This window comes from Capricornis sumatraensis, chromosome 8 (assembly GCF_032405125.1).
Source record: "Capricornis sumatraensis isolate serow.1 chromosome 8, serow.2, whole genome shotgun sequence".
Taxonomy (NCBI): Eukaryota; Metazoa; Chordata; class Mammalia; order Artiodactyla; family Bovidae; genus Capricornis; species Capricornis sumatraensis.
In genome coordinates this window covers 23513033-23529666 of record NC_091076.1, presented here as the reverse complement: position 1 = coordinate 23529666, position 16634 = coordinate 23513033, and the positions used below count along the sequence as shown (strand labels likewise).

Here is a 16634-nt window from a genome sequence, read left to right as displayed (position 1 = left end):
TTAATGTGAGTTTAAGGATGTAATGCACTTGGTGAAAAACAGGTTAGAAGCTTAGCTGGTCTCCTCCCCAGAGTGTAGATTATATGTTTAATATGGAATAAGGAACTTTTGTTTCCTGGTTCATGATCTGTCTTTATTTCCTTAGGGACTCACTCTTTTACTCATTTTTGCTTTATTCTAAGGACTGTAAATACCTCAGTTAGATCCAAAGTGAATTTACATCTTCTCCTTATCTACACCTCTGAAGGGGAAGCTGTTACATTGTCTCACTCCCTCTTTATTCGCATTTACTAAATGGACATATTTCCACAAGAGACCTACTTACAGGTTTCTTTATTTCTTTATCTGAATTCATCAAATGTTGCAGTGACTCATTTCAGTTGTTCTCTATCTGAGATGTCTCTGAAATAATTTGCAATATAGTATATCCCTTCTATAGTTTATACTTTTAACATTTTCCTGAAATTTCTACCTGACTCTTCTGCTGGCTAATTTCTTTTAACATTTCAGTAACTGAAATTAACAATTTTTCTCATGATAGAAAAGAGTAGGGGTTATGGAGTTAGAGAGAGTCCTCTGAATCCTACCTTCCTCTTCCACTTTTACACACTATAACACTTTGGACAAGTTATTGAATCTCTAGGTTCACCTACATGAAGTAAGAAATGTCAAAATAGCATCTCTTTCATTGAGCTGCTGTATTAATCAAATGAATAAAAAATAAGTAAAATGGTTGGGCCAGTATTGGCATATGAGTGTCAATAAACGTCAGCTGTTACTACTCATGTTCTCATAAATTTCAGTAGATTCTTTTTCATAATACTCATCAAACTTTTCCCCTTTAATCCGTGCTTTTCTATAAACTGTATATTTTATTAGGACAAACATTTATTCTATCTTGTTAACTATTTGGATCCTGAAACTAAGAACAATGCTGAGCACACAGAAAGAACTCAGTGAATACTTCTGAAACTCATCTTATTTTTATCTAAGAGCTTTCAGAATACATTCAAAACTTCTCTATGCTTAACCACAATGTTTACAACCACAAAGACCTACACCTACCTGTCCCCAGCCACCACACAACTTCTGGCTTTATGATTAAACTGAACTAGTGTAATGTTGAACTATAGAAGCTCATAACTATTATTTTAGCACTTTCTCATATATTCACCCTTATTTGGTTATGAACAATGCTACAAGGAGAACCAACCAGTCCATTCTAAAGGAGATCAGTCCTGGGTGTTCTTTGGAAGGAATGATGCTAAAGCTAAAACTCCAATACTTTGGCCACCTTATGCAAAGAGCTGATTCATTGGAAAAGACTCTGATGCTGGGAGGGATTGGAGGCAGGAGGAGAAGGGGACGACAGAGGATGAGATGGCTGGATGGCTTCACCGACTTGATGGACATGAGTTTGAGTGAACTCTGGGAGTTGGTGATGGACAGAGAGGCCTGGCGTGCTGCAATTCATGAAGTCACAAAGAGTCTGACATGACTGAGTGACTGAACTGAACTGAACTCAACTGAATGCTGCTAGAATAAGGTCTGAAAGCACAGCTCTGTCCCTCCCTGGTTCAAGAACTTTCAGTGGTTCTCCATTACCCACTTGAAAATTGAAGCTATGTAGTAAAAACATATTTCTTAAAACTATGATTAAGGCTTGGTTAAAACTAAAGAAGAAAGTGAGTCAGAGTTAACTTTGATGAGAAGCCATGAAAGTACCGTTCTGATTGACCGAAGTATCTTACACACTTTAAATATGCTACAAAACTTTTAACTTCTCAAAAACATAAAAAAGAAAGGAGAATGTTTACTTTTCAAAGACCACTCAATTGTCTTGGAAGATTCAACACATTTTAGAAATACATATGTTTTTGTGTGAAAAACAAACCTACATGAGTTTATCTTGAGGGAGAAGAATATCATTCTATGATAATAGAGTTTTCTCTCTCTTATTGACAGAAAAGCATCAAATGGTCAAAAATATGCTTTCAAAATGCTCCAAAAAAAAGAGGGCCTCCACAAACAAAATAATTATTTGTGCAGCTACCACAATTATGCAATTTACTTGTTTGTTTTTAGTGGGGCAACCCTCAAAAGGGAGAGATGGAAGAAACTGCTAGTAATTGAATTTCTGATGAATGAAAATTAAAATCATGCCATGTGAAATTTTAAATGTAAACTTCTTTGAAACATCTTCTTTGTACTCTAGCTCTTGTTTAGAATCTTCCTAATATATTGTATAATATTTGAAATCACTAGTCAAGCTAAATTAGGTAAAGTGAAAAGTGAAAGTGAAAGTGAACTCCCTCAGTCATGTCTGACTCTTTGCGACCCATGGACTGTAGTCCACCAAGCTCCTCCGTCCATAGGATTCTCCAGGCAAGAATACTGGAGTGGGTTGCCATTTCCTTCTCCAGGGGGTCTTCCCGACCCAGGGATCGAACCCAGGTCTCCCACATTGCAGGCAGACGCTTTAACCTCTGAGCCACCCGGTAAGAAAATGTATATTCATGATGCAGCAACTTGGAAAAGAATCCAATTTCACATGAACTTAGAAAAGCTCTGTCCTGGTTCATGGGGACAGGGGAAACCAGGGCTTACGAGGTTGACTGTAAGATGGAACACCTTCAGCAGAACCATAACTTCCTTCAAAACCTGTCAGTGCCAATCACATAACTCAAGAAAGGAAGAACTACAAAGGAGATCAAATCGGTCAATCCTAAAATAACTCAGTCCTGAATATTCACTGGGATGACTGATGCTGAAGCTTAGGTGCAGATACTTTGACCACCTAATGAGAAGAACTGAGTCATTAAAAAGATGCTGATGTTGGGAAAGACTGAAGGCAGGAGAAGGATGACAGAATGTGATGGTTGGGTGGCATCACCGAATATGAGTTTCAGCAAGCTCTGGGAGTTGGTGAAGGACAGGAAAGCCTGGTGTGCTGCAGTCCATTGGGTCACAGAGTCAGTTTAATCAGAACGACTGAACTGAACATTTAAAATCCTCTGGCTTGATTCCCCCTCCACTTAAAAGAAGTCCAAGTAGAGAGATGCACAGTTCAATTGCTAACTAAAACACGATTAAGTTGCCAAACAATCAGCAAGGTTGCCTCCTTTACAATGTTACTACCCGTAATTATTACAAATTGTATTTTAAGTTATTTATATATTTTTTGGATTAAACAAAGATATATGTTACTCATTATAAGGAGCTTTATTTTTATGTTAATGAACATATTTCATTCTAATTTTGAGGCACACGAAATGAAAGATTAGTGATCAGGCTTAACTTACTCTTGGGGATCCTCAAATTGTTATAAAATATGTAACAGAGTACATGCACCAGTATTCTGTGGGTTTCCAAATGGCCCAGTTAAGTTCACTTGTTTAGACACATTTGTTTCCATTTGAAAAACAAGTTTATAGAGGGAAATACTAGTTTCAACAAACAAAACTCTAATCAAGATCAATAATTTTAGGTAAATAGATCTTGTTAAGGAAAAATCAATCATGTCCATATTGCAGTCAGGAGATGGAAAAAGAGTGGTCATCTAGAAATATCAGCCAAGGATTTTTAGCTATGCTGAACATCTCAAAAAATTTTAGTTATGCTGATCATCTCAAAAAAAGTAAAAATTCAGCTTTGCCAAATTTCAAAACACATAAATACTGACTGGAGATTAAGAAGAGTGTTTGGTAACTAATATTTTTCAAAATATCTTAGAAAATGATTACAGGGTCACTGATACAGCATATTGAAGATTTTTAAAGTAGCACACTTTTGCTTTCAAAAAATAATCCAACCTTCTTGTCATAACTTGCTTTATTCTCCAAATATTTCTTTCACATTGTCATTAGTCTCCCAGCTGCAATTTGATGTTTCTGTACCTAAAACTCCATATGAATGTAGCACACAGAAGCCAACAAAACCAGAAATAATCTACTTGTTCAAAAGTCATCTAGCCCTGTTGTTTTAACATAAAATCATAAATAACTTAAGCTTTCATTTTTTCTAGAGAAATCCTGTGATCTCAATAGTATGTAGGGTCTTGCACAAGGAGTGAGTCCATAGATAAAGGTTTTCATTATCCAACACTTTTCTGTGTAAATTACTTTTTCCTTTCTTGATTCAATTACTCCTCACGATTTATCCTTATTGTAAGTTGATAGATAAAAACAACCCTAGTGATATGTTTTCAGTCTAGTGCTATATAATTCACTATTTGGAGACCATTCATCTTTTCCCAGTGGAAAAATAATTTCAAAATGATAATGAAAAGAGATAATATATTTGCTATTTAATGTTATTACTATGCAAGAAAAAGAGATGACATGTATCTTGAAAACAGTGAAAAAAATATATATCAATGGAAATAAATTATATAAATAGGACTCAAATTTATTTAAGATACTAGGTAAAAAAGATAATAAAAATATGGTAAGAAGATTGTTATTAAAATTAAACACTCAATATCACTGTCCTGTAACACATGCACACAGACAGTTCTAATTAAAACTGTCTCCTACTCAGAGTTTTTCTCAGAGCAAGTTTAACATCTTTGTTCCTCAAGCTGTAGATTAATGGGTTAATCATAGGAACCATATTGGTGTAAAAGACGGAAGAGATTTTCCCCTCATCCATAGACACAGCAGAAGGTGGTTTGAGATACATGAATGCCCCTGATCCAAAGAAGAGAGAAACAGCAATGATGTGGGAACTGCAGGTGCTGAAGGCTTTGGACCTGCCCTCTGTGGAGCTGATGTGGAGGATGTTGGTGAGGATGAGACCATAAGAGACAAAGATGGTGAGACTGGGCACAATGATATTAATGCCCACTACAATAAACACTTCCAGCTCACTGACGTAGGTACTTGTGCAGGAAAGTTCAAGCAGAGGGAGGATGTCACAGAAATAGTGGTTGATGGTGTTTGCATCACAGAAGGTCAGTCTCAGCATGCATCCAGTGTGAGCCATGGCACCAGAAAATGCCATCAAGTAGGAACCAAGCATAAGGCTGGAACACACTTTAGGGGACATAGCAACATTATACAAGAGTGGGTTACAGATGGCCACATAGCGGTCATAGGCCATTGATGTCAGCACATAGATTTCAGAAATGATAAAAAAACTGAAAAAGTAGAGCTGGGTCATGCACCCCACATAAGAAATAATATTCTTCTTTGATATGAAGTTAATCAGCATTTTGGGTGTAAATACAGAAGAATAACAGAGGTCTATGAGAGACAAGTTAAAAAGGAAAAAGTACATGGGGGTGTGTAGGTGTGAATTCAGTGAAATTAGTGTTATCAATCCCAAATTTCCCAGCACAGTGACCATGTACACTCCTAGGAACAGGAAGAGTAGAGGGAGTTGGAGATCTGGCTGGTTGGTTAATCCCAACAGAATGAATTCGGTCACAAAAGAGCCATTTCCAGGAGCCATTCTTCTCTAAGGTGATCTGTGAGCACAGAAGAAAAAGATTACATAGAGAACAATGATTCAATTTTCACACAGTATCTCCTCTCACAAGTGTGGTGTTTGGGCTGGGGATATCTGAGAGTAACCCAGCCTAGACTTATGGAATTGTCTTACCTACTCTCTCATGGAACTGTGTTACCATTATCATGAAACGAAGTGACAGGGAATTTTGCTTTTTTGGGTCTTTATAAACTAAGTAGGAAAGCGTATAAAACTTAGCCTACAGAAGAAAGAAACCACTGCCCTGTGCAGACTTGACTGCTTGGGGAAAGAAACAAACAGTGGGTAAAGGAGAGGTTTGGATGAGGATTGACTCATTCTTTCCATATCTCAACATTTCTCCTTTCACTTGGAGTCTCCCCTCACCAGTAAGACTATAGACAGAGACTCTAGTGCTTGAGTGCTGCTCTTTAAAGCAGATTAGATTGGTGGGGAGAGAACAAAGAAAATTGCTTCTTAACTAAAACTAAATGGTCAGAGTCTGCTGTTAAGTCACTTCAGTCGTGTTCAACTCTGTGCGACCCCATAGACAGCAGTCCACCAGGCTGCCCCATCCCTGGGATCCTCCAGGCAAGAACACTGGAGTGGGTTGCCATTTCCTTCTCCAATGCATGAAAATGAAAAGTGAAAGTGAAGTCGCTCAGTCATGTCCGACTCTTAGCAACCTCATGGACTGCAGCCTACCAGGCTCCTCCGCCCATAGGATTTTCCAAGCAAGAGTACTGGAGTGGGCTGTCATTGTAGGCCAGAGTCTACAAGAGGTTAACTCTCCACCCCACATCAGAGTAAAAACTGTAACTGTAGATGAGTGAGACTTCCATCCATGGAGAGGGAACTTACTGACTGATCTAATGCATCCTTTTAGGTCCCATGTCTCTGAACAGTCACTGATCCATGCCTTGAATAGATATTTTTCTAAGACTTATGTGAGTCTCAAGAGGCAAAATTGGGAAATAAATTGTGATATCTTAGATCCTTGGACTCCCAATTCAAACAAGAATGAAATGAATAAATGGAATTGAGAAACTCACCTTCCTTTCTCCAGAAAACCCCAGGGCTTTCTTATCATTGGTTTTACCCTCTGGTCTTAGTAGGGCAATTTCAGGTTCTGAAGCTTTGGTTCCTTTGATTCTAAGAGAATGCAGCCCACATATATCTTCTGATTTGACTTCAAAATCTTTTAGAAATATAGATCATAATTTCTGCTTTTGACTTTCAGTCCACTCAAGCAGCAGATAAAATGTTTTATTACATTCTTCTTTATTATTATTTTTGCCGCTTGGTAAGTCATAGAAGATTTAATGTGAGTATAATGCTATAATGCACTCACTTATAAATGTGGCAGAAGTTTGCTCAGTCTCTTCCCCAGAGAAACAGTCTATGTATAATAGGGACCTGGGGGGATTGCATCTGCAGTCTGTACCTTAATCTGTCCTTAGTCCCTTAGGGATTCAATAGTTTACTCAAGTTTTTCCTTCTCTTAGGGATTTTCCATTCCCCAAAGAAGAGCAAAAACTCCAATTTTCTGTTCATTTAGATTACAGAAATGAAGAGGAAGCCCTAGTCTCTTTTTTCCTACAAAAACAACTGACGCAAAAACAATTTATGTAGCAAATATGTAAGAAATTCAGAAATTTGTTAAAAGAGTCTTTCACCCAGGTTATACATGAAGCCAGACGTATTTAAGCTTGGCATAAGAGCAATTCTGGAAAATATGGTTCAGAAATGAGTCCTAGCAAATCATTGCTGGTGCTATGCTTAATCACTCAGTCTTGTCCAACTCTTTGTGGCTGTGAGCTACCAGGTTCCTCTGTCCATGGGGATTCTCCAGGCAAGGATACTGAAGTGGGTTGCCATACACTCCTCCAGGGGATCTTCCCAGCCCAGGGATTGAACCCATGTTTCCCTCATTGCAGACGGGTTATTTACCATCTGCACCACAAGGGAAGCTCAAGAATACAGAGTGGGTTGCTTATCCCTACTCCAGGGGATCTTTCTGACCCAGGAATTGAACTGGGGTGTCCTGCATTCCAGGTGGATTCATTACCAGATGAGGTACCGTGGAATCCCAATTAACTGGCCTGTCAATGACTCATTTATAGAAAAAATGTTCCCTCTCAGATTTCCTAATCCATAAATTCTCTACACAGTCTAGAAAATAAATCTTATTAAAGGAGGAAAGGAACACTAGGTCTTCAGGAGAAAGATTTCTTATAATTTTAGCAGTTCTAAATAACAATTGTCTTCTATATCAGAAGTAGAATAGTGCAAAAAACTCAGGTTTGTGAGCACCTTCACCATTTTTGGTTTTTACACCAGAGGTTGAGTTTGTAGTGAGACTGTATCTCAGCCTGTTCTATCCACTTCATGTAACTTTTTCTCACCTTACGATGTGAAGAAGGTGCTCAGCTAGTTTTCAGATCTTTTTCAGAGGTGACTGCTTCATATGTAGCTGTAGATTCACTGCATTCATGGGAGGAGGTGAGTTCAGGATCCTCCTATGTCACCATCTTGAACCACATTCCCTAAAACTGGGCTTCCCTGATAGTTCAGTTGGTAAAGAATCTACCTGCAATGCAGGAGACCTCGGTTCAATTCCTAGGTCTGCGAGATCCACTGGAGAAGCGATAATGTACCCATGCCAGTATTCTTAGTCTTCTGTGGTGGCTCAGCTGTTAAAGAATCCGGCTGCAATGCAGAAGATCTAGGATTGATCCCTGGGTTGGGAAGATCCTCTGGAGAAGGGAAAGGCTATCCACCCTAGCATTCTTGCCTGGAGAATTCCATGGACCATATAATCCATGGGTCCACAAAGAGTCAGACACAACTTAGTGACTTTCACTTTCACTAAACACATACAGTCAATTTATCTCAATGAGTGAGTAAGTGAAGTTGCTTAGTCGTATCCGACTCTTTGTGACCCCATGGACTTTAGCCTAACAGGCTCCTCCATCCATGGGATTTTCCAGGCAAGAATACTGGAGTAGGTTGCCATTTCCTTCTCCAATTTATCTCAATAAAACTGTAAAAAATATGAAAAAGTTACTATTTAACAAAATATGACATTTTATTTTTTAAATGACACAAAATGTATGGCCATGGAACTTCCCTGGTAGTCCAGTAATAAAGAATCCACCTGCCAATGCAGGGGACACGAGTACAATTCCTAGTAAGGGAATGCCACATGTCCTGGGACAACTAATTCCATTCACCACAGCTACTGAGCCCTTGGGCCACAACTACTGAAGCCCATGCTCTAGAGCCCAAGTGCGACAACTACTGAGCTCATGAGACACAACTTAAGTAGGGATCTATCTCTTAAATTGTAAGTTTTGTGAAATCTAAATAGAGATCAAGCGTTTTTAATTAAAAAGATTAGTATAACATTTATTTGAGCTGTTCTGAGAACATTTTGAAAACCTAGTACAATAAAAGGTAAAAGTATCTTAATTTTTATATTGGTTGTATGTTGAAGTGATAATGTTTTGGATCTATTGAGTTACAGGAAACATTATTATAATTAATATCACATCTTTCTCTTTTGCTTTTTTAATTCGGCTAGCGGAAAGTTTGAAATCGTATGTGGGACTTGAATTATATTTAAATTGGATATCGCTAGTCTAGCACGTAGATGGTGCCTATTAGGTTTCATTTTTTGGTTAACTTTTATTACAGTGTAATTGCTTTACAATGTTGTGTTAGTTTCTTGCTGTACAGTAAATTTAATCAGTCATCAGTTCAGTTCAGTTCAGTCACTCAGTCGTGCCGACTCTTTGTGACCAGATGAACTGCAGCACTCCAGGCCTCCCTGTCCATCACCAACTCACAGAGTTCACTCAGACTCATGTCCATCAAGTCAGAGATGCCATTTAGCCATCTCGTCCTCTGTCGTCCCCTTCTCCTCCTGCCCCCAGTCCCTCCCAGCCTCAGAGTCTTTTCCAATGAGTTGTTTTTTTTTGTTTTTTTGTTTTTTGCATCAGATGGCCAAAGTATTGGAGTTTCAGCTTGAGCATCAGCATCAGTCTTTCCAATGAATATTCAGGACTAATTTTCTTCCAGATTGACGGGTTGGATCTCCTTGCAGTCCAAAGGACTCTAAAGCCCACTGATACTGAAGCTGAAACTCTAGTACTTTGGCCACCTGATATGAAAAGCTGACTCATTTGGAAAGACCCTGATTCTGGGAAGGATGGAAGGCAGGAGGAGAAGGGAATGACAGAGGATGAGATGGTTGGATGGCATCATCAACTCAATAGACCTGAGTTTGAGTAAACTCCTAGAGTTGTTAATGGACAGGGAGGCCGGTCGTGCTGCATTCCATGGGGTTGCAAAGAGCCAGACATGACTGATCGACTGAATTTAACTGATTATTAAGCTGTTAAATGTATATGTGTATGATGTATTATATATATCCACACACACACACACACACACACACATATATGTGTGTGTTATATATATATATACACATAATGCCTTAGAAAGCATCAATACGAACAAAGTTAGTGGAGGTGATGGAATTCCAGTTGAGCTATTTCAAATCCTGAAAGATGATGCTGTGAAAGTGCTGCACTCAATATGCCAGCAAACTTGGAAAATGCAGCAGTGGCCACAGGACTGGAAAAGGTCAGTTTTCATTCCAATCCCAAAGAAAGGCAATGTCAAAGAATGCTCAAACTACCACACAATTGCACTCATCTCACACATGAGAAAAGTAATGCTCATAATTCTCCAAGCCAGGCTTCAGCAATACATGAACAGTGAACTTCCAGATGTTCAAGCTAGTTTTAGAAAAGGCAGACCAGAGATCAAATTGCCAACATCCACTGGATCGTGAAAAAAGGAAGAGAGTTCCAGAGAAAACATCTATTTCTGCTTTATTGACTATGCCAAAGCCTTTGGCTGTGTGGATCCAAATAAACTGTGGAAAATTCTGAGAGAAATGGGAATACCAGACCACCTAATGTACCTCTTGAGAAATCTGTATGCAGGTCAGGAAGCAAGAGTTAGAACTGGACATGGAACAACAGACTGGTTCCAAATAGGAAAAGGAGTACATCAAGGCTGTATACTGTCACCCTGCTTATTTAACTTATATTTAGAGTACATCATGAGAAAAGCTGGGCTGGAAGAAGCACAAGCTTGAATCAAGATTGCCGGGAGAAATATCAATAACCTCAGATACGCAGACGACACCACCCTTATGGCAGAAAGTGAAGAGGAACTAAAAAGCCTCTTGATGAAAGTGAAAGAGGAGAGTGAAAAATTTGGCTTAAAGCTCAACATTCAGAAAACTAAGATCATGGCATCTGGTCCCATCACTTCATGGCAAATAGATGGGGAAACAGTGGAAACAGTGTCAGACTTTATTTTTCTGGGCTCCAAAATCACTGCAGATGGTGACTGCAGCCATGAAATTAAAAGACGCTTACTCCTTGGAAGGAAAATTATGACCAACCTACATAGCATATTCAAAAGCAGAGACATTACTTTGCCAACAAAGGTCTGTCTGGTCAAGGCTATGGTTTTTCCAGTAGTCACGTATGGATGTGAGAGTTGGACTGTGAAGAAAGCTGAGTGCCGAAGAATTGATATTCTTGAACTGTGGTGTTGGAGAAGACTCTTGAGTGCCTTGGACTGCAAGGAGATCCAACCAGTCCATTCTAAAGGAGATCAGTCCTGGGTGTTCTTTGGAATGACTGATGCTAAAGCTGAAACTCCAGTACTTTGGCCACCTCATGCAAATAGTTGACTCATTGGAAAAGACTTTGATGCTGGGAGGGATTGGGGGCAGGAGGAGAAGGGGACGACAGAGGATGAGATGGCTGGATGGCATCACTGACTCCCGACTCAATGGATGTGATTCTGAGTGAACTCCGGGAATTGGTGATGGACAGGGAAACCTGGCGTGCTGCAATTCATGGGATAGCAAAGAGTCGGACACGACTGAACGACTGTGACTGAACTGAACTGAATTGACATATATATATAATTAATTTATATGTTGATTTGCACTTAGGTGGCTTCCACGTCTTTGCTATTGACAATGATGCTTCTGTGAACTCTGGTTGCATATAATATTTCATGGTACTTGAAAGATTTCATTTTCTTCAGACATATACTGATTGTTGGATAATAGGCAGTTTTATTTTTAGTTTTGTGATGAACCTTTGTACCTTTTTCCAAGGGCTTCCCTGGTGGCTCAGAAGGTAAAGAATCTACCCACAATACAGGAGACCCGGGTTCAATTCCTGGATTGAGACGATCCCCTGTAGAAGGGAATGGCTACCCAAACCAGAAATCTTTCCTGGAGAATCCCATGGACAGAGGAGCCTGGCTGGCTACAGTCCATGAGGTCGCAAAAATCGGACACAACTGAAGCAACTTAGCACATAAGCGTATTAGGTCCATATACGTTTCTGAACATTATATTCTCTTCTGCATTGATCCTTTTAAGGTCCTTCTTTGTCTTTCACTATTGACTTTGTTGTAATGACTACTTTGTCTTATTTGGGTATAGAACCCCCACATTCTTTTTTTCCTCTTGACTTGTATCTTTTACTATCCCTCATTTTATTCTGTGTGTCTCTTTAGATTCGAAGTGAATCTCTTATAGGCAGCACATGTTAGATAGTACTTTGTTTTGTTTTGTTTTTTAATCCATGTAGCCACCCTATGTCTTCTTATTGGAACATTTACTCTATTGACATGTAAATATGTATCTATTTACTATCTTTTGTTATTTGTTTTCTGGATGTTTCTGAATGTCTGCTCTGTCATTTTCTATTGGTCTCTTCCATTGTAGTTTGATGATTCCTGTAGTTTTATGTTTGTGCTCCTTTCTCTCGAGTTTTTATCATGTCTACTGCAGGTTGTTTATTATGGTTACCACCAGTTTCATATATTTTGACCTATATCTATAGCCACTCATTTTAAACTGCTAGTAATTTAAGTTAAAACACATTCTAGGATATTTACAGTTTTACTTGCTTCCCCCACATTTTGTGTTTTAGATGTTGTATTTTACATTTTCATGTCTATTCCATTTGTTGTAGTTATGGCTGAATTTATAATTTTCAACTTTTTACAGAGGTTTATATCTATCTACAATATTACATGTTTCAGGTGTACAACAGAGTTATTCAAATTTTAAAGGTTTTATGTTTATTATACAATATTGGTTATAGTTCCTGTGTGTACAGTATATTCTTATAGCTTGTTTACTTTATACATAGCAGTTATATCTCTTGGTTCCCTACCCTTTTATTGCCCCTCCCTCTTCTAATTCTTCTTTGGTAACCATTAGTTTATTTGCTATATCTGTGAGTCTGATTTTTTAATATTTACTAGTTTGTTGTATCTTTTAGATTTCAGATATAAATGATATTATTTAGTGTTTGTCTTTCTCAGTGACTTATTTCATTTAGTATAATATCCTCCAAGTCTATTCATTTATTGACAATGGCAAAGCTTTATTCTTTTTAACAGTTGAGCAGTATTCCATTGTGTGTGTTTATCACACCTTTATCCATTTGGCCCTTGATGAACATTTAGGTTGCTTCCTTTTCTTGGCCTGATTTTACAATTTTCATTTTTAACCACTATATTAGCTTAAAGTGGTTGATCCACAGCCTTTACTAGATAGTTGCCTTTACCAATAGAATTTTCCCTTCCTCTAATTTCTTATTCTTCTTGTAGTCTTTTTTCAACAAAGACTTTTAAACATTTCCTCTATAGTTGCTTTTGTATTGGTGAACCCTTTTATGTTTTGCTTGTTGGAGATACTCTTTATTTTTACTTCAATTCTAAAGTATAGACTCACTTGAAGAGTATCCTAGGCTGCAGGGTGTGTTTTTTTTTTTTTTTTCCTTTAGCAGTTTAAATATATTGTGTTACTCCTGGAGAAGTCCTTCAGAAAAATCAGCTTATAATAGACTTAAGTGGGTTTCCTCCAATGAGATTCTTTGTTTTCCTATTGCTGCCTTTAAAATTCTATTTTAATCTTTAACTTTTGCCATTTTAACTATGATATACGCAGTGTATTTCTCTTTGGGTTCATCTTGTTTGAGACTCTCCATAATTCCCAAACCTGGATAGCTGTTTCCTTCAAGTGTTCAGCCAAAATTTCTTTAAATACATCTTTTACATTTTCTCTTTTTTTTTCTGCTGGTTCCACTACAACACAAGTGCTAATAAGCTTGATGTTGTTACAGAGGTCCATTAAACTACTCATATTTTTTTTTTTAATCTGTTTTTCTTTTTTGCTATTCTTATTGTGTGGTTTCCATTATTCTATCATCCGTATCACTTAAGCATTCTTTACAGTTATTGTATACTTGAGCTATAACTGCCTTTTTTTCCCCCTAGTTTCTTGTTAAAATACTCATACTGTTCATCTATTATTTCCCCCAGTTTCATTAGCATTCTTGTTACTATTGCTTTGAATTCTTTATCAGGTAAATTAGTTATCTACTTTTCATTAGGGTTTTAATCAAAGTTTTAGTTGCTCTTGTTCTTTCATCTGAAACAAATTCTTACAACTTCTTATTTTTCTTAACTTTTTCTGTCTCTCTGACATTAGGTAAAGCAATTGCATATTCCAGTCCTTGAAAGTGGTTTCTTGTATGGCAGTGTCCCTATGAAGTCTGTGTATGTTCAATGGCATTGGTAGGAGAACTGAATCTGAAGTGAGCATGGACCATATCTTTCCCTGGGGTGTGATGGCAGCCACTGCATTGGTGGGATGTAGGGCTGAAGTTGGTGGCACCAGAGCCAGAGCCAGGTATGAGCAAAGGCTTCCCAGTTCTCAACGGCTTTCACCACCTTATCAGGGGTAGGCATGTGGCCAGAGGAGCTGGAACAAGAGTATTGAGAAAGTGGGTTTCTCCTGTATGTGATGGCACTTTCTGAATTATTCTAGGCCTGTGAGCTTGGGGCTGTGTTGGTTTCTTGGCTCTGTGCTGGTTTTGATTTTTTCCCTAGTATGCAAAATGCTTCCTTCGTGGCTCAGTGGTAAAAAAAAAAAACATCTAACAGGCAAGAGGGAGATCCAGGTTTGACTCTTGGGTCAGGGAGGTCCTCTGGAGCAGGATATGGTAACCGATTTCAGTATTCTTGGCTGGGCAATCCCGTGAACAGAAGAGACTTGTGGGCTACAGTCCATGGGGTCACAAAAGAGTTGGACATGACTTAATAACTAAGCATCAACAACCTTTCCTCAGTTAGTGGCTGGGTAGTGGTGAGGGGTTGGTGCCACAGCATAGAGCTGATCCTGCCCTTTCCCAATATGGACAGGAATGTGCACTCTGGTGATAGTGTTCTCTTCCCTGGATCTAACGTCACTCCTCCTGGAGTGCTTGCAGAGACATGAGTTGACAGTGGCTCGGTTGCAGCCTCAGTGTCCAAGTCACTTCCTGTCCCTCCAAGTGTCCATACTTTTGTTAACAATGAAATCCATCTTCCCCTTTAGTGGGCAGCAACCACAGAAGCATGAGAGACTGGGGCAGGAGCTCATTAGGGCTGGGTAGAGGGGATGCTGGGGTGGTCCTGGCCAGCTGGATGGAGTCCCAGGCAGTTTTCAATCTGCTGCCTCCATGCTGTGACTGGGAGTGAGCAGGTCTGCCACATGCTCTTCAAGAGCAGGGTCTCAGTTACTTGCAGCATTCAGGTAAATCTCCACTAGTTTTCAAGCCAGAAAGGGTGCTTATTTCTTGTTAAACCCTAAGGCAGGTGTGCCTAAACTCTTGCCCCAAATCCTTGCTCCTGCAGGAGGATTCCCCAGCCTATGATATCCCCTTTCCTCTTATCTGCCCCAGGTGAGAAGTATAGGTCCCAACCAAATCGCTTCTTTCCCCTTCCTGGAAGACTCCATATGGATTATTCTTTATAACTTTGGTTGTAGAACAGTTGTTCTGCTCTTGCCCATGTGGATTTCAGCGAGAGTTTCTCCATATGTAGTTGTAATGTGATGTGTTCCTGAGGAGGGGTGAGCTTAGCATCCTGCCAACCTGCCATCTAGGACTCCCTTCTCATTTTTATAATTTAGATTGCTATAGGCCATCTCTGTGCAGAGGATCAGGTTTAGGTGAAAAATTTAAATTCCTTTCTGGTCTTTTTGAGCCTGTATCATTCCAGGTACGTACATGGAGACCTTCCCATTATCTCTGTATATGCTTCTTACTTTACAAAAGTCCTAGTCTTTAATGTCTGGCTCCAAAAAGAAAAACAGGATGGGAAGGGAAAATGGTACAGGCCTTTAAACTCCATGGAAGTCACTTCAGCTGGATCAGAAGGGGATTATAGCCATGGTGGGGAGACACACCAACAGTGATTGCTCCTCCTGTGTCTGCAGGTCTGGTTCAGAAGGAACAATCAGTAATCAGAGCACAGACACTGGATATTGGAGGGGAAAGGTCCTACTATCTGACCTTCAGTTCCATAAGCTTTATAGAAGCCTCTCCTGGATATGTGCATGCCTGACATCCATGGAAAATATTTACATTAACCCTTGACACATCATATTGAGGCTTTTATAGGTTGCATTTTTGCCTTAAAAAATAATAATGCAACACCTTTTCCAGCATACACAGTGCAAAAATATGTGTATCCACCAAGAATTTCTTTCAAGATGTCATTATACTGCCAGTTGCACTTTGAGGTTGAGTAGTTTAAAATCTGTATGGAAGTAGCATATGAAGCACCACATACACACACACACACACAAACTGTCAAAAATCAAATAACTTAAGCTGATAGCCTATATAGAGAAACACTGTGAGCTCAATAATATTTCTAGGGCATTATAGAAAGGAGAGCAGGGCCATAGGTAGGAGCTTTCAAGTCCTCCAATTTACTCTCTAAATTCCTTCTTCCTAACTTGAATTTCAAGTGCTCTTAACTATTTAGGACTTCCCTGGTGGCTCAGATGATAAAGCGTCTGTCTACAATGTGGGAGACCCGGGTTCGATCCCTGGGTCGGGAAGATCCCCTGGGGAAGGAAATGGCAATCCATTCCAGTACTATTGCCTGGAAAATCCCATGGACAGAGGAGCCTGGTAGGCTACAGTCCATGGGGTCACAGAGAGTCGGACACGACTGAACGACTTCACGACTTCACTTAACTATTTTATCATCTGTAGCTGCCGTCT

At 39.1% G+C, this 16634-nt stretch overlaps 1 protein-coding gene across 1 annotated transcript; it reads right to left on the bottom strand.

Moving 5' to 3' along the window:
- Positions 1-4518: 4518 nt before the first annotated feature.
- LOC138083937 (olfactory receptor 8B8-like) lies at positions 4519-5451 on the bottom strand. The gene has a single exon (XM_068977940.1). It carries the CDS (start codon positions 5449-5451, stop codon positions 4519-4521), a length of 933 nt encoding a protein of 310 aa, XP_068834041.1.
- Positions 5452-16634: the final 11183 nt, after the last annotated feature.